This window comes from Coregonus lavaretus (assembly GCF_964263955.1).
Source record: "Coregonus lavaretus genome assembly, chromosome: 19".
NCBI classification, from domain to species: Eukaryota; Metazoa; Chordata; class Actinopteri; order Salmoniformes; family Salmonidae; genus Coregonus; species Coregonus lavaretus.
This window is the reverse complement of record NC_140006.1, coordinates 46,953,450-46,981,141: the sequence shown is the minus strand read 5'-3', so window position 1 is coordinate 46,981,141 and position 27,692 is coordinate 46,953,450. Positions and strand designations below refer to the sequence as shown.

Sequence of the window (27,692 nt, the reverse complement as noted above, 5' to 3'; positions counted from 1 at the left end):
CATAGTGGAGTTTGGAGTGTGACTGTTTTGAGGTTGTGGACAGGTGTCTTTTATACTGATAACAAGTTAAAACAGGTGCCATTAATACAGGTAGCGAGTGGAGGACAGAGGAGCCTCTTAAAGAAGAAGTTACAGGTCTATGAGAGCCAGAAATCGTGCTTGTTTGTAGGTGACCAAATACTTATTTTCCACCATAATTTGCAAATAAATTCATAAAAAATCCTACAATGTGATTTTCTGGAAAAAAAATTCTCAATTTGTCTGTCATAGTTGACGTGTACCTATGATGAAAATTACAGGCCTCTCTCATCTTTTTAAGTGGGAGAACTTGCACAATTGGTGGCTGACTAAATACTTTTTTTCCCCACTGTATTATATGCATTTACATAATGTTCTGGAAGATATTGGGAAAAGACCATTTACACAGTGTTCTGGAAGATATTGGGGTAAAGATAATTTACATTTTAAATGTAACTACCTGATGCTATTTATGATGCAGTTGAGCTAAAGAAGAAGCAGAAGAAACGTGTTAAACGTTGCTGTACCTGGTTATACGAACCTGGGAAGGATCTATAGATCACACATTCAGAACCCAAAGATATTGCAAATGAAATGCTTTATGTCAAATCGTGATATGCTTATAAATGTGTAATGTATGGGTTACGAATGCGTTATGAAGTTCTTATTTAGGTACCCTTTGAGTAAAGCGTTGCCATTCTTCTCCATATTCATAATAGAGTACCACAGTATGTATAAGTCATAATACCCATAAAACCTAGCGGTCAAACTAGGAAATGGTTCCAATCATTTTTCCACCATTCATTTTTCCCATAGGGGATTTTAGAAACACTTAAAATAAGGGCTGTGTTTCGTGTGGGCTGACCCTGGCGTGACGTTTTAATAACCGTGTAAATCTCTCTAGGACAAGGCGACTTGTATAAATATATTCGCCTGTATTTACCCTCCAAAAATGAAATGCTAATGTGGCTATCATAAAGAACTACAAATGTCATGATGATCTGGACAAGACTGCCGAATCAAGGCAAAGGTAAGAATCTCTGGATTAACTATCTAATGTTAGCAAAATTTAGGAATTAATATATTGGCTACATTTCTTTAAATGGACAATTCTGTGAACTGTCTTGTGCAAGTTTTAAATTGACACAATACCCATTAGCAAAGGTGTCAGCTAGACATGGCGTGCAGGTGCTTGCAGGGATTTGTAGTTTTGCATGTCTACTTTGACGCTAATTAGCATTTTTGAATCTGAGAGTAAATCGAGCTGAATATATTGATAAAAGTCACCTTGTCCGTGGCCAGGGTAAGTCTACATGAAACACAGCCCTTATTTTAAGTGTTTCTAAAATCCCCTATGGGGAAAATGAATGGTGGAAAAACGATTGGAACCATTTCCCTGTTTGACCGCTAGGTTTTATGGGTATTATGACAACTCCACTGTGGGGCTCTATTACATCTGTTAATGCAAGAGGGTCATGCAACTGGGTCGTGTTCATTAGGCATCAAATGGGTCAGAAGGACTGGGTTGTGTTCATTAGGCATCCATTTTTAATTTTTAATGTTTTTATTTCACCTTTATTTAACCAGGTAAGCCAGTTGAGAACAAGTTCTCATTTACAACTGCGACCTGGCCAAGATAAAGCAAAGCAGTGCGATTAAAAACAACAACACAGAGTTACATATGGGGTAAACAAAACATACAGTCAATAACACAATAGAAAATCTATATACAGTGTGTGCAAATGTAGTAAGTTATGGAGGTAAGGCAATAAATAGGCCATAGTGCAAAATAGTTACAATTTAGTATTAACTCTGGAGTGATAGCTGTGCAGAAGATGATGTGCAAATAGAGATACTGGGGTGCAAATGAGCAAAATAAATAACAATATGGGGATGAGGTAGTTGGGTGGGCTAATTACAGATGGGCTGTGTACAGGTGCAGTGATCAGTAAGCTGCTCTGACAACTGATGCTTAAAGTTAGTGAGGGAGATAAGAGTGGGCATGTTTGGCAGCATGAGTGAAGGAGGCTTTGTTGCGAAACAGGAAGCCGATTCTAGATTTAACTTTGGATTGGAGATGCTTAATGTGAGTCTGGAAGGAGAGTTTACGGTCTAACCAGACACCTAGGTATTTGTAGTTGTCCACATACTCTAGGTCAGACCCGTCGAGAGTAGTGAGTCAGAAGGACTGGGTCGTGTTCATTAGGCATCAAATGGCAGAAAACGGACAAATGGATGGACTACCTGGACTAAACTCATTTTCGCTCCTCTTATGAGTGAGCACAAGTCAAGATTATAAATCGATCATTTAGGAATACATAGCATGTTTTCATTGTAACAGTTGTCGAATCTGTGATGGGTGAAAGCCGAAGAAGGAATGCACAGCTGAATGTGCTTGTACATTATTGTAAAATGTAAAAAGTACTGTGTTATCCAGAGCCTGACTTTGATGACCAATGAGCAAGTTGGCGTCACATAAGGAAGTAACCTCTCAAATCTCTCAAAGGGGGAAACCTCAAGAGGAAGCAGACAGAGGGGGCCCACAGTCCTCCCCTATAGCTCTTTTAAAATCTCTGTCTATTCTATAGGGAACTATAAAACAAACTCTAAATGTTGCCATGACAAAAGTGATACTCTCACGCCATGCAAGTCCATTTTCACACAGGCTACATAATAATTACCACAGCTAGAAGTAACTAACATCCTGGACATGTCGGCGTCATATTGTCCACTGCTTGTTCTCTCCTCATTTATATCCCTTCTCTTGACTCACAGTATTCACTCCCATTGGGGGACAGCTTTACTGAGTTGAAAATTAATCAATTATTTCTTTCTGTCCCATCATTGTCTTCTTGCAGTTTTTCTAGTCTGTTTTTTCTCTCTCTTTGAACATAAAAGTAACAGAAGAGGTTACGGCCGTCACGTGACAGTGAGCGTTTCGGGTTGCTCCCAACTGTTTTCCGTTATATTTGGGACGATGGTGCTTTCAAGACAACTGGGAACTCGAGGAAAAACGAGGTCGAATTATACGTCAGTGATCTTCAAGTCGAAAAGTTGAACCTCTAGAAAGATGCCCGAGTTTCCTACTTAGAATTCCGAGTTGGGTGACGGTTCAAAACGATTTTTCCCAGTCGGGGATAGTTTTTTTTTCCGAGTTCCCAGTTGTCTTGAACGCCCTGAAGTCGGAAGTCTGAGATTTCCGAATTCCAAAATCGCAGTTGTTTTGAACGCGGCATTAGTCCTGTCTAGGGGCTGGGTTTCTGTATTTTATCTAAAGAACAAATCCGTTGTAAGCGAACATGGAGAGATAAAGGCATTGAAAAGAAACAGAAGAAGTATGTCTATGTTACCATAAACTTTTAAAATGGCCATACGGGAACTAAAAGTGTGTCTTCTTGGGGTAAGTAAAATAAGTTATAGGGTAGGGTGGTGATTGTCTTTGGAAATTCTTTGTCTGTCTGCGGTCCGTCTGAATATTTGTAGGCTGAGAACACGACCGTTTGAAATCCTTTCTGTCTAGTATAATTTGACATCGCATAGAAACGGAACTGTTCTTATCTTATTATCTTATCGAAGAATCGTTGCACGCTGAGAGACATTTCTCTATTAAAATATGTGGAGGGGCGGCACATGACCTAATCATAAACTTTCCCCCCGGGTAGTTTATAGGCCTGTACAATCCCGTTTGTAATCTGTCAAACTTTATGTGTCGTCGTTTCTTTTACTGCTGCGTTGTTTGTTTTGTTGTCCTTGTCCATTGAGAGATTTTCCCTGACCCTGCATTTCTGGAATGACTCTTCTGACTATTAACTAGCGGCCATTACGTCACCATCCGGCTGGAGTCTGACCATTAGGTTCTACATGACACCTCTGAGGAGCCAGCGAGAATAAAGCCGTGACCTCGGCGATTTCCTTTCAAAATAATAGTCCAGCAATGAAGATGGTAAAAAAAAATCATGCAAATGATCGAAATTCTTATCATTTTAATTAGGAAACGTTAACAGACTTAGAATTTTGTTTAACGATATAAAGAAAGGAAAATAGTTAATAGCCTTAATAGCAGAAATAATGTTATAGCATTGACAATACCGTATAACAACATTAAAGGTAATGATTACAGATAGTTATCATGGTAACAGCAGTAATACAAATAACAAAACGTAATTTTTAATGCTACTGTTAATAATAATAGTAGTAACAATATTAATAATTACATTATTATAATAATATTCAACTTTAGAAAACACATTTAAATCCCATTGTTATTTAGCCCATTCAATATTGCACGATGTTCAGTACATTTTAATTGACGCTCTTATCCAGAGCGACTTACAGTTAGTGAGCGCATACATTTTCATACTGGCCCCCCGTGGGAATCGAACCCACAACCCTGGCGTTGCAAGCGCCATGCTCTACCAACTGAGCTACATGGGACGTTTGTTTTTTCAATTTGTTTCGTGTGGCCAATCAGCTTAAATGCAGTATGTTTTTCATATTGGACATACATGTTGCACCGTACACAATTTCCTGTACATTGTGTCACAGTAAAAGGCGGGTCCATTTTACTCGCTTTGGATAAAAGCGTCTTGCTAAATGGCATATTATTATTATTTTTTACTGAGGAGCACTTCTACTTTCCAAGGTCCTCATTGCGATTCTTGTGGCCCTTTAAGAGTTTTACGGTCTACCTGTGCGTCGATCTAAGTAACATAGTAACAAAAATCCCCATCAAAATCTGTCCGTTTAAACTAGAGATATCTTTTTTTTGCTGCGTCTCAATCCACCACATCCTGCTTGTGGCCTTCCGCATCTGCGGTGGAAGGGGGCCGAGCTACAGCGGTGTTTGTCAGACCTGATAAATCGGTCTTCTCATGAAAACGTCTGTAGCGTCCGAACGGTTTGGCCTACAAAAACTAATATGACCCCCTGTGGAAAGGGGAGACTCTCACGAACAAAGATGGTGACTTGTCTGAAGGTAACCCATACACATGAATGGAAGGTTGGAGGTAGTTTTGTGCCAATTAAAATATGTGTCCAAAACACCACATATTTCCTGAGCCGTCTTACATCTCCTAGATATAGGACAGACTCTTCAAAACCGTATTCCTTATGATTTACACTGAACAAAAATATAAACGCTCATGTTTCATGAGCTGAAATAAAAGATCACAGTTTTCTACACGCACAAAAAGCTTATTTCTCTGAAATGTTGTGCACAAATTTGTTTTCATCCCTGTTGGTGAACATTTCTCCTTTGCCAAGATAATCCATCCACCTGGCAGGTGTGGCATATCAAGAAGCTGGTTAAACAGCATGATCATTACACAGGTGCACCTTGCGCTGGGGGACAGTAAAAGGCCACTCTAAAATGTGCAGTTTTGTCACACAACACAATGCCACAGATGTATCAAGTTTTGAGGGAGCGTGGAATTGGCATGCTGACTGCAGGAAGGTCCACCAAAGCTGTTGCCAGATAATTTAATGTTAATTTCTCTACCATAAGCCACCTCCAACGTTGTTTTAGAGAATTTGGCAGTATGTCCAATCGGCCTCACAACCGCAGACCACGTGTAACCACGCCAGCCCAGGACCTCCACATCCGGCTTCTTCACCTGCGGGATTGTCTGAGACCAGCCACCCGGACAGCTGATGAAACTGAGGAGTATTTCTGTCTGTAATAAATCCCTCTTGTGGGGAAAAACTCATTCTGATTGGCTGGGCCTGGCTCCACAGTCATGTGAAGTCCATAGATTAGGGCCTAATATTTTATAAAATAATACAAAATACAAAAAAAATTGATACCTAAAGGGGTCCTAAAATTCAAATCAAATAGCTAAATGATCAATGGTAAAACAATTCCATATGTCAGCTTAAATAATATGGGAAGACAATTGCTCAAACTGGATCCAGGATCCATGCGACTGTCATGCCAAAATTGTGGCTTTTACGCAGCGATCCAAACCACTTAATGTGGTCATAGGTTGCATGCTACATGTGTCTATGTACAGCCATAGACTGATATTATTGAAGCCTGGACTATAATAGGCTACATCATTCATTATTACGTCATACGTCATCGGGTAGCTCGCCACCCACGTCTTGCTCCCATGCAGATTCTGTATTTAGTTTGTATATGTTCTGTATTATGTCGTATAATCTGGTGACTGTGCCCTTCAGATACGGGTTAAGATCCAAGCACCTCTCGACTGGACACTTAGCGGGCTGAAGGGACATGTTTTTTTAGCAAAGCTGCGAGTTTGCAGGTACCTAAAAAAGAAATGTGGACATAGGGAATATTATGGTCAACCCTCAAAGAGTATCGAATGAGACAAATGCGTTATCAACAAATAGGTCACAAAAAAACATTCCTATGCCAGAACTGGAATGCTGTGTCAATCTGCGACGCTGGCAAGAGATGATTAGATGTTAATGGGGAGAAGCAGCTTGCTTGTTTAAGGCTGAAGTGATTTCGGAATTGGGATCAGATTTTAAGGGAGTTCTTGACAATGGGATTCAAAACATGGGTGCCAAGGTTCATGGGCAGTGGGGAGGTTGGATCATCCTTGTTTCCAAATGTAGAAACCCAATAAACACATTTCGATATATTTGCTGACCAGTAGTAGTGTAAAGAATTGGGAAGACCCAGCCTGCCTGCGGGCTTAGGTCTCTCTAGATATATCTTTCTTATTCGTGGATTTGACTTATTCCAAATGAAGTTGGAAATGCAGCTGTCCAGAGTACCTTCTTCCATACAGTTGAAGTTGTTTGAACATCGACTTTGGCAGAAAAATGGGAATCATTTGGAATAAGTACAAAAACCTAGGTAGTACAGTCATCTTAACAGAATTAAATGCGACCTGCAAATGGAATGGGAAGAGACGACCACCTTATGAAATCCTGCTTAGTGCGCTCCAGGAGTGTTTTGAAGTTATGTTTAAACAGAGCCTTAAATGAGCGTGTGACCTTTATCCCCAAATAAGTAAAGGCCTGATGCTCCACCTTAAACGGGAAATTGGCATACGCAACACCTTCTGCTAACTGAGCACACTTTTTGTTAGGTTTAACTTACAGTGGCTCGCGAAAGTATTCACCGCCCTTGGAATTTTTCCTATTTTGTTGCCTTACAACCTGGAATTAAAATGGATTTTCTCTGGAAATCTCTGGAAGACTGAAACAGGTTTCCCTCAAGAATTTCCCTGTATTTAGCGCCATCCATCATTCCTTCAATTCTGACCAGTTTCCCAGTCCCTGCCGATGAAAAACATCCCCACAGCATGGTGGTGGCGGTGTTCTCGGGGTGATGAGAGGTGTTGAGTTTGCGCCAGACATAGCGTTTTCCTTGATGGTCAAAAAGCTCAATTTTAGTCTAATCTGACCAGAGTATCTTCTTCCATACAGTTGAAGTCGGAAGTTTACATACACTTAGGTTGGAGTCATTAAAACTAGTTTTTCAACCACTCCACAAATTTCTTGTTAACAAACTATAGTTTTGGCAAGTCGGTTAGGACATCTACAGTGGGGGAAAAAAGTATTTAGTCAGCCACCAATTGTGCAAGTTCTCCCACTTAAAAAGATGAGAGAGGCCTGTAATTTTCATCATAGGTACACGTCAACTATGACAGACAAATTGAGAAAAAAAAATCCAGAGAATCACATTGTAGGATTTTTAATGAATTTATTTGCAAATTATGGTGGAAAATAAGTATTTGGTCACCTACAAACAAGCAAGATTTCTGACGAATGAGCCAAACTCATTCGGGGGAGATTATAAAATTCTGTCCACATTGTTTAAGTTTCATTAAAACAAATCTCCCACAGTAGCTTTACTGCTTGCCAGGAGGTAAAGGCTGGTTCCAGGGGTCAATGGAGAGAGTTGGCATGGCAACCCTTTTCACTGTTTACTTCTTGGTTCCCAAAGTATGTATCCAGAGCCTTCTCAAGTCTTACACAGTCACATGGCGACTAAGTATCATGGTGAGATTACTTCCCTTTCTAAGGGATGACGTGATTGGTTATTCTGGGACACACTGAGAAAGTCAGGGTTCAAGGTTCATAGTACTGTTGTGGCATGATGACTCACAAGGGTGGGGTGTACAGTGGGGAAAAAAAGTATTTAGTCAGCCACCAATTGTGCAAGTTCTCCCACTTAAAAATATGAGAGAGGCCTGTAATTTTCATCATAGGTACACGTCAACTATGACAGACAAATTGAGAAAAGAAAATACAGAAAATCACATTGTAGGATTTTTAAAGAATTTATTTGCAAATTATGGTGGAAAATAAGTATTTGGTCACCTACAAACAAGCAAGATTTCTGGCTCTCACAGACCTGTAACTTCTTCTTTAAGAGGCTCCTCTGTCCTCCACTCGTTACCTGTATTAATGGTACCTGTTTGAACTTGTTATCAGTATAAAAGACACCTGTCCACAACCTCAAACAGTCACACTCCAAACTCCACTATGGCCAAGACCAAAGAGCTGTCAAAGGACACCAGAAACAAAATTGTAGACCTGCACCAGGCTGGGAAGACTGAATCTGCAATAGGTCAGCAGCTTGGTTTGAAGTAATCAACTGTGGGAGCAATTATTAGGAAATGGAAGACATACAAGACCACTGATAATCTCCCTTGATCTGGGGCTCCACGCAAGATCTCACCCCGTGGGGTCAAAATGATCACAAGAACGGTGAGCAAAAATCCCAGAACCACACGGGGGGACCTAGTGAATGACCTGCAGAGAGCTGGGACCAAAGTAACAAAGCCTACCATCAGTAACACACTACGCCGCCAGAGACTCAAATCCTGCAATGCGAGACGTTTCTCCCTGCTTAAGCCAGTACATGTCCAGGCCCGTCTGAAGTTTGCTAGAGTGCATTTGGATGATCCAGAAGAGGATTGGGAGAATGTCATATGGTCAGATGAAACCAAAATAGAACTTTTTGGTAAAAACTCAACTTGTCGTGTTTGGAGGACAAAGAATGCTGAGTTGCATCCAAAGAACACCATACCTACTGTGAAGCATGGGGGTGGAAACATCATGCTTTCGGGCTGTTTTTCTGCAAAGGGACCAGGACGACTGATCCGTGTAAAGGAAAGAATGAATGGGGCCATGTATCGTGAGATTTTGAGTGAAAACCTCCTTCCATCAGCAAGGGCATTGAAGATGAAACGTGGCTGGGTCTTTCAGCATGACAATGATCCCAAACACACCGCCCAGGCAACGAAGGAGTGGCTTCGTAAGAAGCATTTCAAGGTCCTGGAGTGGCCTAGCCAGTCTCCAGATCTCAACCCCATAGAAAATCTTTGGAGGGAGTTGAAAGTCCGTGTTGCCCAGCAACAGCCCCAAAACATCACTGCTCTAGAGGAGATCTGCATGGAGGAATGGGCCAAAATACCAGCAACAGTGTGTGAAAACCTTGTGAAGACTTACAGAAAACGTTTGACCTGTGTCATTACCAACAAAGGGTATATAACAAAGTATTGAGAAACTTTTGTTATTGACCAAATACTTATTTTCCACCATAATTTGCAAATAAATTCATTAAAAATCCTACAATGTGAATTTCCGGATTTTTTTTCTCTCATTTTGTCTGTCATAGTTGACGTGTACCTATGATGAAAATTACAGGCCTCTCTCATCTTTTTAAGTGGGAGAACATGCACAATTGGTGGCTGACTAAATTATTTTCTTCCCCACTGTAGTTTGTGCATGACACAAGTCATTTTTCCAACAATTGTTTACAGACACTTTGGCTTAGTTTTGCAGCTCCTTCAGGGTTATCTTTGGTCTCTTTGTTGCCTCTCTGATTAATGCCCTCCTTGCCTGGTCCGTGAGTTTTGGTGTGCGGCCCTCTCTTGGCAGGTTTGTTGTGGTGCCATATTCTTTACATTTTTTAATAATGGATTTAATGGTGCTCTGTGGGATGTTCAAAGTTTCTGATATTTTTTTATAACCCAACCCTGATCTGTACTTCTCCACAACTTTGTCCCTGACCTGTTTGGAGAGCTCCTTGGTCTTCATGGTGCCGCTTGCTTGGTGGTGTTGCAGACTCTGGGGCTGTCACGATCGTCGAACAGAGATGAGGACCAAGGCGCAGCGTTGCAGGCAAACATACTCTTTATTAGAGACACGATCAAAAACAACAAAACGAAAACGTGCCAGTTCACGGTCTACCATAAACAGACTAGAAACAAAATCCCACAAACACCAATGAAAAACAGACTGTATAAATATGGCTCCCAATCAGAGACAGCCAGCAACACCTGACACTCGTTGCCTCTGATTGGGAGCCACTCTGGCCAACATAGAAATAGCACCCATAGAAACAAAACACATTATCTACACACCCTGGCTCAACATAACAGTGTCCCCAGAGCCAGGGCGTGACAGTACCCCCCCCCTAAAGGCGCGGACTCCGACCGCGTCAACCAAATACCACAGGGGAGGGACCGGGTGGGCACTCCGCCTAGGCGGCGGATCCGGCTCCGGGCCTGATCCCCGCTCCCTCTCCAACCCCCCAAAGTACCCCTGGTCCGGTCTGGCCCCGCTGGCCGGAGCTGGACTGCACACTGATGGAACGGATTGCTCTAGCTCCGGCGTAAAACATCTGACCAGTGCCGAACCAGGCACCAGTGGAACAGGCACGGGCCGTGCCGGACTGACGACGCCCACCACTGGCTTGGTGTGGAGAACAGGCACGGGCCGTGCTGGACTGACAACGCACACCACTGGCTTGGTGTGAGGAGCAGGAGTGAGCCGAACCGGGCTGACGAAACGCACCACTGACTTGGTGCGGGGAGCAGGAACGGGCCGAGCCGGGCTGACGAAGCGCACCACTGACTTGGTGCGGGGAGCAGGAACGGGCCGAGCCGGGCTGACGAAGCGCACCACTGACTTGGTGCGGGGAGCAGGAACGGGCCGAGCCGGGCTGACGAAGCGCACCACTTCCTTGGTGCGGGGAGCAGGAACGGGCCGAGCCGGGCTGACGAAGCGCACCACTGACTTGGTGCGGGGAGCAGGAACGGGCCGAGCCGGGCTGACGAAGCGCACCACTGACTTGGTGCGGGGAGTAGGAACGGGCCGAGCCGGGCTGACGAAGCGCACCACTGACTTGGTGCGGGGAGCAGGAACGGGCCGAGCCGGGCTGACGAAGCGCACCACTTCCTTGGTGCGGGGAGCAGGAACGGGCCGAGCCGGGCTGACGAAGCGCACCACTGACTTGGTGCGGGGAGCAGGAACGGGCCGAGCCGGGCTGACGACGCCCACCACTGGCTTGGTGTGGAGAACAGGCACGGGCCGTGCTGGACTGACGACGCACACCACTGGCTTGGTGTGAGGGGCAGGAGTGAGCCGAACCGGGCTGACGAAACGCACCACTGACTTGGTGCGGGGAGCAGGAACGGGCCGAGCCGGGCTGACGAAGCGCACCACTGACTTGGTGCGGGGAGCAGGAACGGGCCGAGCCGGGCTGACGAAGCGCACCACTGACTTGGTGCGGGGAGCAGGAACGGGCCGAGCCGGGCTGACGAAGCGCACCACTGACTTGGTGCGGGGAGCAGGAACGGGCCGAGCCGGGCTGACGAAGCGCACCACTGACTTGGTGCGGGGAGCAGGAACGGGCCGAGCCGGGCTGACGAAGCGCACCACTGACTTGGTGCGGGGAGCAGGAACGGGCCGAGCCGGGCTGACGAAGCGCACCACTGACTTGGTGCGGGGAGTAGGAACGGGCCGAGCCGGGCTGACGAAGCGCACCACTGACTTGGTGCGGGGAGCATGAACGGGCCGAGCCGGGCTGACGAAGCGCACCACTGAATTGGTGCAGGGAGCAGGAACGGGCCGAGCCGGGCTGACGAAGCGCACCACTGACTTGGTGCGGGGAGTAGGAACGGGCCGAGCCGGGCTGACGAAGCGCACCACTGACTTGGTGCGGGGAGCAGGAACGGGCTGAGCCGGGCTGACGAAGCGCACCACTGACTTGGTGCGGGGAGCAGGAACAGACCGGACCGTACTGGGGACACACACCACTGGCCCTACACCGGGATCTGGAACGGGCCGGACCGGACTGGTAACACACCCCAGTACCTCTCGCCGTGCCTCTACACCTTCCATCCCCTCTTCTACCAGTGGCCCCCGTAACCTGGCGGCCTCCTCTGCCAACCCGCTGGACCGCTCTATCGCGGCCTCCTGCTGCCCCGACGTCGTGAGCCCCCCCCTAAACATTTTCTGGGGGTCTCTCCTCCCCGTGGGCCAGGCCTCTATAGTTCTCGCCCAACTCTCGCTCTTCTGCCTCCAACTCCCGCTATTCAGCTCCTCAATTGGCTTGACCCAGTCGAAGCTCTTCCTCCATTGTTCCCAAGTCCACTCTCTCTGCTCTTCACTCGGCTTGACCCAGTCGAGGCTGCCACGGAGATCTGCTAGGGATTTCCCTGGCGATGGCTCCTCGACTCGCTGCTTGGTCCAGTAGTGGTGGGATTTTCTGTCACGATCGTCGAACAGAGATGAGGACCAAGGCGCAGCGTTGCAGGCAAACATACTCTTTATTAGAGACACGATCAAAAACAACAAAACGAAAACGTGACAGTTCACGGTCTAACACAACCGACTAGAAACAAAATCCCACAAAACCAACGGGAAAACAGACTGTATAAATATGGCTCCCAATCAGAGACAGCCAGCAACACCTGACACTCGTTGCCTCTGATTGGGAGCCACTCTGGCCAACATAGAAATAGCACCCATAGAAACAAAACACATTATCTACACACCCTGGCTCAACATAACAGTGTCCCCAGAGCCAGGGCGTGACAGGGGCCTTTCAGAACAGGTGTATATTATACACTGAGACCATGTGACAGATCATGTGACACTTAGATTGCACACAGGTGGACTTTATTTAACTAATTATGTGACTTCTGAAGGTAATTGGTTGCACCAGATCTCATTTAGGGGCTTCATAGCAAAGGGGGTGAATACATATGCATGCACCACTTTTCCGTTATTAATTTTTTAGAATTTTCTGAAACAAGTAATTTTTTGCATTTCACTTCACCAATTTGGACTATTTTGTGTGTGTCCATTACATGAAATCCAAATAAAAATACATTTAAATTACAGGTTGTAATGCAACAAAATAGGAAAAACGCCAAGGGGGATGAATACTTTTGCAAGGCACTGTAGATGTGAAGGACGCCTTTATCTTGGTTATAATGACTGGGTGTATTGATACACCATCCAAAGTGTAATTATTAAGCTCACAATGCTTAAAGGGATATTCAATGTCTGTTTTTTTTTTTTTTTCATTTTTACCCATCTACCAATAGGTGCTCTTCTTTGCGAGGCGTTGGAAAACCTCCTTGGTCTTTGTGGTTGAATCTGTGTTTGAAATTCACTGCTCGACTGAGGGACCTTACAGATAATTGTATGTGTGGGGTACAGAGATGAGGTAGTCATTCAAAAATCATGTTAAACACTATTATTGCACACAGAGTGAGTCCATGCAACTTATTATGTGTCTTGTTAAGCAATGTTTTACTCCTGAACTTATTTAATCTTGCCATAACAAAGGGGTTGAATTCTTATTGACTCAAGACATTTCAGCTTTTCATTTTTAATTCATTTGTAAAACTTTCTAAAAACATAATTCCACTTTGACATTATGGGTTACTGTGTGTAAGCCAGTGTCAAAAAAATCAACAAAATGTGGAAAAGGTCAAGGGGTGTGAATACTTTCTGAAGGCACTGAATGTCTAATATGAGAAACGTGCTGCATTTAAGCTGATTGGTCTTTAAGGGCTGCAGAAAGAGGGGGGTGGAAACTAGAAGTGCTCCTGAGTAGAATGGACCCCCTTTTTACGGCGACACAACGGCAATTATGTACAGTCCGATAAATTATAGGAGTACACAAAACAAAACATTGTTGACCATTTAGGCTTGAAAAATATAATAAATATATCACATAATATATTTTAATTATTCTTTGTATGATAGCTAGTATAAAATATATCAATAATTGTGCAAATATCCCATCAATTTAGCCCTAATTAGTCATTGAGAAGGTATACAGGACAGGACTCTTATTCTGAAGGATTCCAGAAATCTGTGACCCAGAAGTGCCTAGTTATTCTTGCCTGCTTCGTGATGGTCTACATCAGGGTTCTTCAATTCCGGTCCTGGAGGGGGCCAAAACACCTCTGTTTTTCATCCTCTCCTTCTAATCAGGGGCTAATTCAGACCTGGGACACCAGGTGAGTGTCAATTAACTACCAGGTAGAAATAAAAAACAGAAGTGTTTCGGCCCTCCAGGACCGGAATTGAAGAACCCTGGTCTACATGAATACACCACCAACAAATACATTGTATTCTTGGTTTGAATAAGAAGCGACACAGGCTACTGGGATGCTTTTGGCAATAACATACTGTATCTTCTCAAGTCTTTTTCTCATCTATTTTGTCTTTTGTAGACAGACAGAGCAACCCCTACATTGCATTTCACCAACTTCTTTCTCTTTTTTTTTGCAGGATACAGGAGTGGGCAAGTCTAGTATTGTATGTCGTTTTGTGCAAGACCATTTCGACCACAACATCAGTCCGACGATAGGGTAAGTTGTAATACCTCCTTCAATGCAATAGGCAGCAACAAAGTGTGTAATCAGCTTTCAGCCTGTCCTGTTCCGGAGACCTTTCAGGAATCATCAATTGAATGTGTCCCCTCATGATGAGTTCCGTTTTCTGTGTGCCCCCCCCCAACCCCACCCCCATCAAAGTTACCCATCCCTGATCTAAAACAGCATCCCTCACAGGGAAATCACAGTTATTGTATTGTATCGTTCACAGTTTTATAATGTTGAGACCAAGTGCTAGGCATAATTCTCTGTGTTACTTGCAGGGCATCATTTCTAACCAAGACGGTGCCGTGTGGAAATGAACTACACAAGTTCCTCATCTGGGACACGGCGGGACAGGAAAGGGTGGGTTAGGTGCCTCAGCTTTGCTCATCCTTCATCTGTTTAGGGTTGCCAGCTTGAGCCAAACTCATTCGGGGGAGATTATAAAATTCTGTCCACATTGTTTAAGTTTCATTAAAACAAATCTCCCACAGTAGCTTTACTGCTTGCCAGGAGGTAAAGGCTGGTTCCAGGGGTCAATGGAGAGAGTTGGCATGGCAACCCTTTTCACTGTTTACTTCTTGGTTCCCAAAGTATGTATCCAGAGCCTTCTCAAGTCTTACACAGTCACATGGCGACTAAGTATCATGGTGAGATTACTTCCCTTTCTAAGGGATGACGTGATTGGTTATTCTGGGACACACTGAGAAAGTCAGGGTTCAAGGTTCATAGTACTGTTGTGGCATGATGACTCACAAGGGTGGGGTGTACAGTGGGGAAAAAAAGTATTTAGTCAGCCACCAATTGTGCAAGTTCTCCCACTTAAAAAGATGAGAGAGGCCTGTAATTTTCATCATAGGTACACGTCAACTATGACAGACAAATTGAGAAAAAAAAATCCAGAGAATCACATTGTAGGATTTTTAATGAATTTATTTGCAAATTATGGTGGAAAATAAGTATTTGGTCACCTACAAACAAGCAAGATTTCTGGCTCTCACAGACCTGTAACTTCTTCTTTAAGAGGCTCCTCTGTCCTCCACTCGTTACCTGTATTAATGGCACCTGTTTGAACTTGTTATCAGTATAAAAGACACCTGTCCACAACCTCAAACAGTCACACTCCAAACTCCACTATGGCCAAGACCAAAGAGCTGTCAAAGGACACCAGAAACAAAATTGTAGACCTGCACCAGGCTGGGAAGACTGCATCTGCAATAGGTAAGCAGCTTGGTTTGAAGAAATCAACTGTGGGAGCAACTATTAGGAAATGGAAGACATACAAGACCACTGATAATCTCCCTCGATCTGGGGCTCCACGCAAGATCTCACCCCGTGGGGTCAAAATGATCATAAGAACGGTGAGCAAAAATCCCAGAACCACACGGGGGGACCTAGTGAATGACCTGCAGAGAGCTGGGACCAAAGTAACAAAGCCTACCATCAGTAACACACTACGCCGCCAGGGACTCAAATCCTGCAGTGCCAGACGTGTCCCCCTGCTTAAGCCAGTACATGTCCAGGCCCATCTGAAGTTTGCTAGAGTACATTTGGATGATCCAGAAGAGGATTGGGAGAATGTCATATGGTCAGATGAAACCAAAATATAACTTTTTGGTAAAAACTCAACTCGTCGTGTTTGGAGGACAAAGAATGCTGAGTTGCATCCAAAAAACACCATACCTACTGTGAAGCATTGCCCAACATCACTGATCTAGAGGAGATCTGCATGGAGGAATGGGCCAAAATACCAGCAACAGTGTGTGAAAACCTTGTGAAGACTTACAGAAAACGTTTGACCTGTGTCATTGCCAACAAAGGGTATATAACAAAGTATTGAGAAACTTTTGTTATTGACCAAATACTTATTTTCCACCATAATTTGCAAATAAATTCATTAAAAATCCTACAATGTGATTTTCAGGAATCTTTTTCTCAATTTGTCTGTCATAGTTGACGTGTACCTATGATGAAAATTACAGGCCTCTCTCATCTTTTTAAGTGGGAGAACTTGCACAATTGGTGGCTGACTAAATACTTTTTTTCCCCACTGTAAATGGACGTGTGTGTCTGTGTGTGTGCGTGCATGTGTGTGTGTGAGGAAATTTAAATATCACTTGGTTCCTGTTGAATCACTGTTAAATCACTGTTAAATCACTTGGTTATCTCATCGTCCCTGTTAAATCACTGTTAAATCACTTGGTTATCTCATCCTCCCTGTTAAATCACTGGTAAATCACTGTTAAATCACTTGGTTATCTCATCGTCCCTTTGTCCAACATTGTTGCTTTTCCTGTTTGTATTTTGAACTTAGAATCGTTATTTTTCTAAACTAAAGCTAAGAGAGTTGGCACATGCCTGGAATGTTCCATGAATATCTATAGGCGATACCAAACAGTTATAGCCTTAGTTATAACGCTATAATATCGGCCAATGAACTGCAACCTGCACTTTACCATATTTGCGCTTGTGCAGATAGGAATTTATGCTGTTCTCTACTACCAACTGTAACTTAATGTATCGTTGTATTCCAGTTCCACTCGCTAGCTCCCATGTACTACAGAGGCTCTGCCGCTGCTGTCATAGTCTATGACATCACCAAACTGGTAAGGAACGGATCAATATTCAGTGTGGATCCCAGACTACAGACATTACAGCCTGGTCCCCAGATCTATTTGTGCTGTCTTGCCAACTCCCGTCTTCATTGTCATGCCAAACAGATCTGAGGCAAAGGGCCCCTATTCATAAAGCTTCTCGGAGTATCAGCGCTGATCTGCCTTTTAGATCATTGTGAATCAGATTATATGGACAGGGAAGACCTGATCCTAGATCATTGTGAATCAGATTATATGGACAGGGAAGACCTGATCCTAGATCATTGTGAATCAGATTATATGGACAGGGAAGACCTGATCCTAGATCATTGTGAATCAGATTATATGGACAGGGAAGACCTGATCCTAGATCATTGTGAATCAGATTATATGGACAGGGAAGACCTGATCCTAGATCATTGTGAATCAGATTATATGGACAGGGAAGACCTGATCCTAGATCATTGTGAATCAGATTATATGGACAGGGAAGACCTGATCCTAGATCATTGTGAATCAGATTATATGGACAGGGAAGACCTGATCCTAGATCATTGTGAATCAGATTATATGGACAGGGAAGACCTGATCCTAGATCATTGTGAATCAGATTATATGGACAGGGAAGACCTGATCCTAGATCATTGTGAATCAGATTATATGGACAGGGAAGACCTGATCCTAGATCATTGTGAATCAGATTATATGGACAGGGAAGACCTGATCCTAGATCATTGTGAATCAGATTATATGGACAGGGAAGACCTGATCCTAGATCATTGTGAATCTGATTATATGGACAGGGAAGACCTGATCCTAGATCATTGTGAATCTGATTATATGGACAGGGAAAACCTGATCCTAGATCATTGTGAATCAGATTATATGGACAGGGAAGACCTGATCCTAGATCATTGTGAATCAGATTATATGGACAGGGAAGACCTGATCCTAGATCATTGTGAATCAGATTATATGGACAGGGAAGACCTGATCCTAGATCATTGTGAATCAGATTATATGGACAGGGAAGACCTGATCCTAGATCATTGTGAATCAGATTATATGGACAGGGAAGACCTAATCCTAGATCAGCTCACCTACTCTGAGATGCTTTATGAATACAGGCCCAGGCTAGAGACATTAGGCTTTGTATAAAAAGCCAAGTTTGACCCATCAGCCCTGGAGTAAAGTGTAACCTGGCCATTGTATTGTCTGTCTGCCTGCCTGCCTGCCTGCCTGCCTGCCTGCCTGCCTGCCTGTCTGCCTGTCTGTCTGTCTGTCTGTCTGTCTGTCTGTCTGTCTGTCTGTCTGCCTGTCTGTCTGCCTGTCTGCCTGTCTGCCAGGACTCTTTCCAAACACTGAAGAAATGGGTGAAGGAGCTGAAAGAACATGGTCCTGAGGACATCGTTGTAGCCATTGCAGGGAACAAGAACGACTTGGGGGACATCAGGTATCAATCATTTTTGTAAAATATATATATATTTTTTAAATGTTCTTGTTCAGGTCAACATCATAAACAGATTGTACGTAGTATGTACATGCATTTGAAACAAGAAACAACACCAAGACAATACAATGGCAGTAAACGAGAACACACTAACAATAAGAATTCTACAGTCACTTTCAATTTACATTTACGTCATTTAGCAGACGCTCTTATCCAGAGCGACTTACAGGAGCAATTAGGGTTAAGTGCCTTGCTTAAGGGCATATCGACAGATTTTTCACCTAGTCGGCTCGGGGATTAGAACCAGCGACCTTTCGGTTACTGGCACAACGCTCTTACCCACTAAGCTACCTGCCGCCCCTCAGTTCTCTGCTCTAGTGATTTTTCTTTTCATTACTTTCACAATTTGAATTTAAATACGGAGTCAAAGTGACCAGGGTCAAGTTGACCCATAGATTCATTGTATTTTTATATTGACACTTCTCAGGGTACTGTATATGCAATATTAGGGGGAAGAGATAGCAAAAAATGGGTATCATATTGTATAGAAATCCCCTTCCTTGTTCCTAAATATAGCACTCATTTTCTCCAGCGGTAACACTTTAAACAGAGTTATGGTTGGTGGCTGGTCTTTTATCCAGTTAAGGAGAATGCATTTGCGGGCCACAAAGAGTAATTTGTTAGGAAGATTGAGCTGTGCTAAGGTAAGTAAAAGCCTGTTGCCGACGACACCCAGGACAAATAACCACGGGTCCATTCTCATACGACATCTGAACGTACCCTCCAGCTCCGTTTTGACATTTTCCTTAGAAGACTGTAATGAATGGGAAAGTCCAGAACAGACGAGGGCCTTTTTCCTTCTCCACTTCCAACAGGTGTCAGAGAATCCCATGAACCCTTGAATCTTATACTGCATATATGGCACCTTGTTGCAGGTGATCAGTTTGTCTTGTTGCAGGTGATCAGTTTGTCTTGTTGCAGGTGATCAGTTTGTCTTGTTGCAGGTGATCAGTTTGTCTTGTTGCAGGTGATCAGTTTGTCTTGTTGCAGGTGATCAGTTTGTCTTGTTGCAGGTGATCAGTTTGTCTTGTTGCAGGTGATCGGTTTGTCTTGTTGCAGGTGATCAGTTTGTCTTGTTGCAGGTGATCAGTTTGTCTTGTTGCAGGTGATCAGTTTGTCTTGTTGCAGGTGATCAGTTTGTATTGTTGCAGGTGATCAGTTTGTCTTGTTGCAGGTGATCAGTTTGTCTTGTTGCAGGTGATCAGTTTGTCTTGTTGCAGGTGATCAGTTTGTCTTGTTGCAGGTGATCAGTTTGTCTTGTTGCAGGTGATCAGTTTGTCTTGTTGCAGGTGATCAGTTTGTCTTGTTGCAGGTGATCAGTTTGTCTTGCTTCGAGCCTTTGTCCAATTTAGAATTTCTGGGCCTCTTCCCGGCTCCGTTTCCCATACCCTAAATCAGAGCACTTGAGTTACTTTCAACATTAAAGTGTATAGCAATATGAAATGAAGAAATAAAGTGTTTAGGTCTTTCAGCTTTCAACAGGAGATTGTCCACTATAGGGTTCGTATTGGGTTCTGTGGGGGTAACGCCATCTTGGATTCCATAAAATGTCTTACTTGCAGATACCCAAAGAATTGTCTGTGTGGTACAGCACATTTTTGTTGGATTTTCAGAAATGATAGCAACGTGTCACCATCAAACATATCTGATTTTTGGCCTTATACCTTTCTGGTACCAGAGGTAGAAAATGCTATCAGAAACGCCAGGTAGATAGACCTTGTTATTAATAAGGTGAGTCAGAGCAGAGGAGTAATCCTTTCTCCCAAGATTTTTTGCTAATATCTCTCCAGATCTTAAAGGTACTGTTAAGAATAAAGGTAATGTTAAGAATCGGGTTATGTTAAGAATAAAGGTAATGTTAAGAATAAAGGTAATGTTAAGAATAAAGGTAATGTTAAGAATAAAGGTAATGTTAAGAATAAAGGTAATGTTAAGAATAAAGGTAATGTTAAGAATAAAGGTAATGTTTCACTTCTGTACTGACGTGAGTTTCTGTCACCAGTCATGACACCGATTAATGAGTATGGAAATGTGAAGCAGGACTCATTACTGAGCCAATTAGAGCAATGTTCATCTCTGAGCCATTCTGCAATATACAAGCATGACATGCCCAGTTATACGACAGTAAATGAGGCGGTGCCAGTCCTCATACATTACATGGGAGCTACAGTTCACTAACTTGTTTGCTCAGCCTTGGTATTTTTCTGTGCAATATAAAGTCCGAGAGATAGTCATTGAGCTCATTCAAAGTATTTTTTAATGCTCTGTACTGCATTACCACCCGGGGATTGCGTGTTACTGCTTCTCTGACTAGGAAGTGGTCATTCTGAATTCCAGAACACCAGGAAATGAGAGCTTACTGACGGAGCACCTTTTTTTTGTTTAGTTAACAACTTTAAGACTTTTCAGCTGACGTTGTTCTCAGGAGTGTGTAACCTCCCCACCACCACCACCACGTTAAAAGCTACGTTTGCAATGGGAACCCTGTTGATGAGTCAACCCCAGTACTTCACTGTAGTGTCTCCTTTTAACAGGGAAGTTCCTATGAAGGAAGCTAAGGACTTTGCTGAGTCCATTGCGGCCATCTTCATGGAGACCAGCGCCAGAAACGCTGTCAACGTGGAGGAGCTCTTTCAGAAGATCAGTAAGTATTTCTAGTTCACTCGGTTTCTCTTGGCAAGGTGTTTCATTCCATCCAACCACGTGACATATGGTTTATTTATCATTCATTGTTGTCAGGGGGTTGGGTTCAATTTGAATTGAAGTCAGTTCATTCAGGAAGTAAAATTGAGTGACAATAATAAGTTATCTATGTCAAAAGTTGTTTTATTTTCAAATCAAATAACTTCCTGAATTGATCCCAATCCCATTATTGTTATGCATCCCTAAGATCTTTATTCTGCAAAGTCATTTTTTTGTTCACTATAAAGCATGTGTTGTGAATATCTTTTGATATCTGTTTGTTTTAAGACACAAGTTACAAATCTCAACATTCTATGCAACCCTTCAAGACAGATTAGCACCATTCAGCACAGCGCCTGTTAGCAGCTCTCTTAGGGATGAATCTAAGCTTCCACCTCAACATTCTATGAAACCTTCTCAGACTGCAATCAGGATTCTTCCCAAATGGCACCCTATTGTAGCGCACTACTTTTGACAGCACTATGTAGGGGAAAAGGGTGCCATTTGAGAAGCAATCACAGCGTAATAATTTGCGTCTCTCTTTACGTAATGATACACGTTGTGTTGTGTTTCAGGTAAACAGATTCCGCCCCTGGAGAATCCAGATTTAGACAGCAACGAGTCCTTCAAGATAACCCGGCAGCCCCCTCCGTCTAACAAACGCTGCTGCTAGTAAGACCACTTCTGAGTCCCAAATAGACCCCTAGCACCCTACCCCCCTAGCACCCTACCCCCCTAGGCATTTCTGTAGATCTGAAGGGGGACTGGTGTAGTAAATTCTACCTATCTTATCTAAGGGCAAGGTGGAGGTATTATCATGTTACCACATTGCTTACACCAATCCTATACTTTCAGATCGTGTATGAAGTTGCTAGGCCCTGGGGTTAGGGGGGCAAGGGGTCGGTTTGGAATTCAGCATCCGATTGCCAGTGAGATTATCGCTCTCTTTGGCTTCCACACATTACACAGTTCCATGGATCAAGTCCACACATCCTCTCGACACACGGTCCACAATGCATAGCTCTGCTCCTGATTGTCCCTTCGACAGTCCACAATGCATACCTTGCATATACATTGGTCTCAGCGAAAGAGAGGAGGACAACAAGGCTTTGGCTTGTGATAGATCAGAACCTCTCCCCTATAGCTTGGTAAACAGTGTCCAGGCCCAGAACCGTAAACAGTATCCAGGTCCAGAACCTCTCCCCTATAGCGTAGTAAACAGTGTCCAGGTCCAGAACCTCTCTCCTATAGCATAGTAAACAGTGTCCAGGTCCAGAACCTCTCCCCTATAGCATAGTGTCCAGTGTCCAGGTCCAGAACCTCTCCCCTATAGCGTAGTAAACAGTGTCCAGGCCCAGAAACCGCCCCTATAGCGTAGTGTCCAGTGTCCAGGCCCAGAACCTCTCCCCTATAGCGTAGTACACAGTGTCCAGGTCCAGAACCTCTCCCCTTTAGCGTAGTAAACAGTGTCCAGGTCCAGAACCTCTCCCCTATAGCGTAGTAAACAGTGTCCAGGTCCAGAACCTCTCCCCTATAGCGTAGTGTCCAGTGTCCAGGTCCAGAACCTCTCCCCTATAGCGTAGTAAACAGTGTCCAGGCCCAGAACCTCTCCCCTATAGCGTAGTAAACAGTGTCAAGGTCCAGAACCTCTCCCCTATAGCGTAGTACACAGTGTCCAGGTCCAGAACCTCTCCCCTTTAGCGTAGTAAACAGTGTCCAGGTCCAGAACCTCTCCCCTATAGCGTAGTAAACAGTGTCCAGGTCCAGAACCTCTCCCCTATAGCGTAGTGTCCAGTGTCCAGGTCCAGAACCTCTCCCCTATAGCGTAGTACACAGTGTCCAGGTCCAGAACCTCTCCCCTTTAGCGTAGTAAACAGTGTCCAGGTCCAGAACCTCTCCCCTTTAGCGTAGTAAACAGTGTCCAGGTCCAGAACCTCTCCCCTATAGCGTAGTGTCCAGTGTCCAGGTCCAGAACCTCTCCCCTATAGTGTAGTAAACAGTGTCCAGGCCCAGAACCTCTCCCCTATAGCGTAGTAAACAGTGTCCAGGCCCAGAACCTCTCCCCAATAGCGTAGTACACAGTGTCCAGGTCCAGAACCTCTCCCCTATAGCGTAGTGTCCAGGTCCAGAACCTCTCCCCTATAGCGTAGTACACAGTGTCCAGGTCCAGAACCTCTCCCCTATAGCGTAGTAAACAGTGTCCAGGTCCAGAACCTCTCCCCTATAGCGTAGTGTCCAGTGTCCAGGTCCAGAACCTCTCCCCTATAGCCCATAGAAAGCTAGTTGGACATTTCGTCATGTTGTACCTATTCCACCTATCCAGTCCTCCTCTCAGATCTACTCCTGTGCCTTGGTAAGGTGTGCTGTAGGTGTCGTTTCTGGCTGTAGAGAGGAACCAGTACAGTTTTGTGTGTTTAGAGATCTAAATACCCTAATAAAATGAAGCCTGAAGTTACACGGAATAGTATGATACATATTGGGATATGTTTTCAGTTCACATGCAGCAGCACAGTGAAAAACAAACATTTCATCATTTTTGGAAAAAGAGAAAAAAAAGAAGCAACCCGATTTTGGAAATCTAAATATGTTACATCTCATCTCATCTCTAACTCGCTGAACATGAACATTGGATAAATTGCACAAATAGGGAATAATCTAGTTGAGTTGAATGATGTTTAATAAAAATGACTTGTGACACAGACTTGAGATTACATTCTAAATACTTTGTACGATATAGAGATTGTGAATTCTCATTCCAAACATGCAATCAACAGATGTGTAGATCCAGTGATTGTATTGTTGCATTGTGTCTCCAGTATTACATAGATAGGAGTTCATATCCATTTATTGCATGAATTCGGTCTCACCGACCGTCGTAGTTTTTTTCCCATTGAATGCTGGTATATGTACAGGCCTGTATAGCACACACGTAGAATATTTACTGTATAAGATGTTCATAATGTATACGAAGGACTAAGTTGCACGAGCTCATAAAGGCATCATAGGGCGGCAGGTAGCCTAGCGGTTAAGAGCTTTGTGCCAGTAACCGAAAGGTCGCTGGTTCGAATCCCAGAGCCGACTAGATGTAAAATCTGTCGGTGTGTCCTTGCGCAAGGCACTTAACCATAATTGGTCCTGTATGTCAAAGATCGTCTGCTAAATGACTAAAATAATTAATAAAGGTCATGTTAACCGACTGCTATTATTACATTTACGTCATTTAGCAGACGCTCTTATCCAGAGCGACTTACAGTTAGTGAGTGCATACATTATTATTATTTTTTGTAATTTTTTTCATACTGGCCCCCCGTGGGAATCGAACCCACAACCCTGGCGTTGCAAACGCCATGCTCTACCAACTGAGCTACATCCCTGCCGGCCATTCCCTCCCCTACCCTGGACGACGCTGGGCCAATTGTGCCCCTACAGAAATGTAGAAGATCTCTTAAGCTTGTGTTAACCTCGGACCTTATTTTGGGCGTAGATCCCAAAACCCCATTCTTTTCAACCATTAATTTCCCCCATAGGAATGCCCAACGAACCAGAGGTAGGAAATGCTAACCCATTTCTGTTTTTTATGACTACAAGCCGGCGAGCTCTATAGGCCAGATGCATAGACAGATTGGCAAACCACTGTGTCTGTGTAGAAAAACGGGGCCCATAGGCTTTTGGATTCGACTGCTTTTATGTCATTTTATTTGTAGTTTGAGCACTTTTTTCATGGAAAAATGTTGATTCAGTATTAGTTTTTGATGACTACATTCCCTTACAATTGCCCATCAATAGCTGAATTGCTACAGTTTGAAATGTACACAAAACTGTCTGGAATATGGAGTTTACAGCAACACCTCCTTGCAGACCTGCAGTGCCATTTTGTAAAAAATATTTTGTACTTTGTGGGTAGATATAATTATTTTTTACTATCAGGATTTTATACAATATTTGGAATTTGTCAGTGTACAGGTATGCACCGTGAGATGTTAACTCACAATACTGTTCTGGACTGTTCTGGACTGTTCTGGACTGTTCTGGACTGTTCTGTACTGTTCTGGACTGTTCTGGACTGTTCTGGACTGTTCTGGACTGTTCTGTACAAACTTGACCAATGTCCAGGTGTGGCAATAATCTGATCAAACTAGACTTGCACGTTTCTTAACCTGAATGCCTGCCATCACAGTCCAATGTAAACAAGGGCCTTTCTTTTAGTTTTGCCGCTGTAGACAAAATCGAATATGAAATAGACTGTTATTCATAGTTTAAAATGTTACATTTTTGTGTGCTTGAGTGAAGTTAAAGCATTTTCTATAACCTATACAGACCAGATTTAACATTTGATATATGAATCTGTATAAAATAAAGGGTCATTTCTATTGTCTCTTGTTCTTCATCTCTTCATAGAATGACAATGACAATCCCACAGATCCACAACTGGAGTGTTTCCATCATATAGGTGGGGTCCCCCTCTTACTACCATCATATAGGTGGGGTCCCCCTCTTACTACCATCATATAGGTGGGGTCCCCCTCTTACTACCATCATATAGGTGGGGTCCCCCTCTTACTACCGTCATATAGGTGGGGTCCCCCTCTTACTACCGTCATATAGGTGGGGTCCCCCTCTTACTACCGTCATATAGGTGGGGTCCCCCTCTTACTACCATCATATAGGTGGGGTCCCCCTCTTACTACCATCATATAGGTGGGGTCCCCCTCTTACTACCATCATATAGGTGGGGTCCCCCTCTTACTACCATCATATAGGTGGGGTCCCCCTCTTACTACCGTCATATAGGTGGGGTCCCCCTCTTACTACCATCATATAGGTGGGGTCCCCCTCTTACTACCATCATATAGGTGGGGTCCCCCTCTTACTACCATCATATAGGTGGGGTCCCCCTCTTACTACCATCATATAGGTGGGGTCCCCCTCTTACTACCATCATATAGGTGGGGTCCCCCTCTTACTACCATCATATAGGTGGGGTCCCCCTCTTACTACCGTCATATAGGTGGGGTCCCCCTCTTACTACCATCATATAGGTGGGGTCCCCCTCTTACTACCATCATATAGGTGGGGTCTTACTACCATCATATAGGTGGGGTCCCCCTCTTACTACCATCATATAGGTGGGGTCTTACTACCGTCATATAGGTGGGGTCCCCCTCTTACTACCGTCATATAGGTGGGGTCCCCCTCTTACTACCATCATATAGGTGGGGTCCCCCTCTTACTACCATCATATAGGTGGGGTCCCCCTCTTACTACCATCATATAGGTGGGGTCCTCCTCTTACTACCATCATATAGGTGGGGTCCCCCTCTTACTACCGTCATATAGGTGGGGTCCCCCTCTTACTACCATCATATAGGTGGGGTCCCCCTCTTACTACCATCATATAGGTGGGGTCCCCCTCTTACTACCATCATATAGGTGGGGTCCCCCTCTTACTACCGTCATATAGGTGGGGTCCCCCTCTTACTACCATCATATAGGTGGGGTCCCCCTCTTACTACCATCATATAGGTGGGGTCTTACTACCATCATATAGGTGGGGTCCCCCTCTTACTACCGTCATATAGGTGGGGTCTCCCTCTTACTACCATCATATAGGTGGGGTGCCCAAACATCCTATCTGAAACGGCGGTACGTTTATTTTGACATGCTATTTGTCGGATGACAAAAAAAACAAGAAATTAAGAAGTATCAGAATGAGCGATGTCAGAGTCCGGATTATATACACTCAGCGGCCAGTTTATTAGGTACATCCATCTATTATCAGGTCGGATCCCCCTTTGCCAACAGAACAGCCTGAATTATTCGTGGGCATGGATTCTACATGGTGTCGGAAACATTCGTTGCTCAATTGGTATCAAGGGACCTAACGTGTGCCAGGAAAACATTCCCCACACCAGTACACCACCGCCACCAGCCTGTACCGTTGACACCAGGCAGGATGGGTCCATGGACTCGCCAAATCCTGACTCGAACCGAGATTCGTCAGACCAGGCGATGTTTTTCCACTCCTCAATTGCCAGTGTTGGTGATCGTATGCCCATAGGAGCCGCTTCTTCTTGGTTTTAGCTGATAGGTGTGGAACCCGTGGTGGTCGTTTGCTGCAATAGCCCATCCGTGACAAGGACTGACGAGTTCTGCGTTCTGAGATGCCGTTCTGCACCACTGTTGTACTGCGCCATTATTTGCCTGTTTGTGGCCCGCCTGTTAGCTTGCGCGATTCTTGCCATTCTCCTTCGACCTCTCTCATCAACGAGCGGTTTTCGCCCAGAG

At 44.1% G+C, this 27,692-nt stretch overlaps 1 protein-coding gene across 2 annotated transcripts; it reads left to right on the top strand.

Moving 5' to 3' along the window:
• Positions 1–2,966: 2,966 nt before the first annotated feature.
• Positions 2,967–25,782, top strand: rab31 (RAB31, member RAS oncogene family). Of its 2 annotated transcripts, XR_014614763.1 has the most exons (8): positions 2,967–3,418; positions 14,536–14,615; positions 14,903–14,984; positions 17,156–17,227; positions 18,562–18,668; positions 21,260–21,369; positions 21,983–22,587; positions 22,875–25,782. XR_014614763.1 is itself a non-coding variant. In XM_084183822.1 (7 exons), exons 1-7 carry the CDS (start codon positions 3,383–3,385, stop codon positions 22,078–22,080), a joined length of 585 nt encoding a protein of 194 aa, XP_084039948.1. In that variant the 5' UTR covers positions 2,967–3,382; the 3' UTR covers positions 22,081–25,782. The 2 variants fall into 2 exon arrangements, 1 of the variants encoding a protein (XP_084039948.1); XM_084183822.1 differs by having other exon boundaries at positions 21,983–25,782.
• Positions 25,783–27,692: the final 1,910 nt, after the last annotated feature.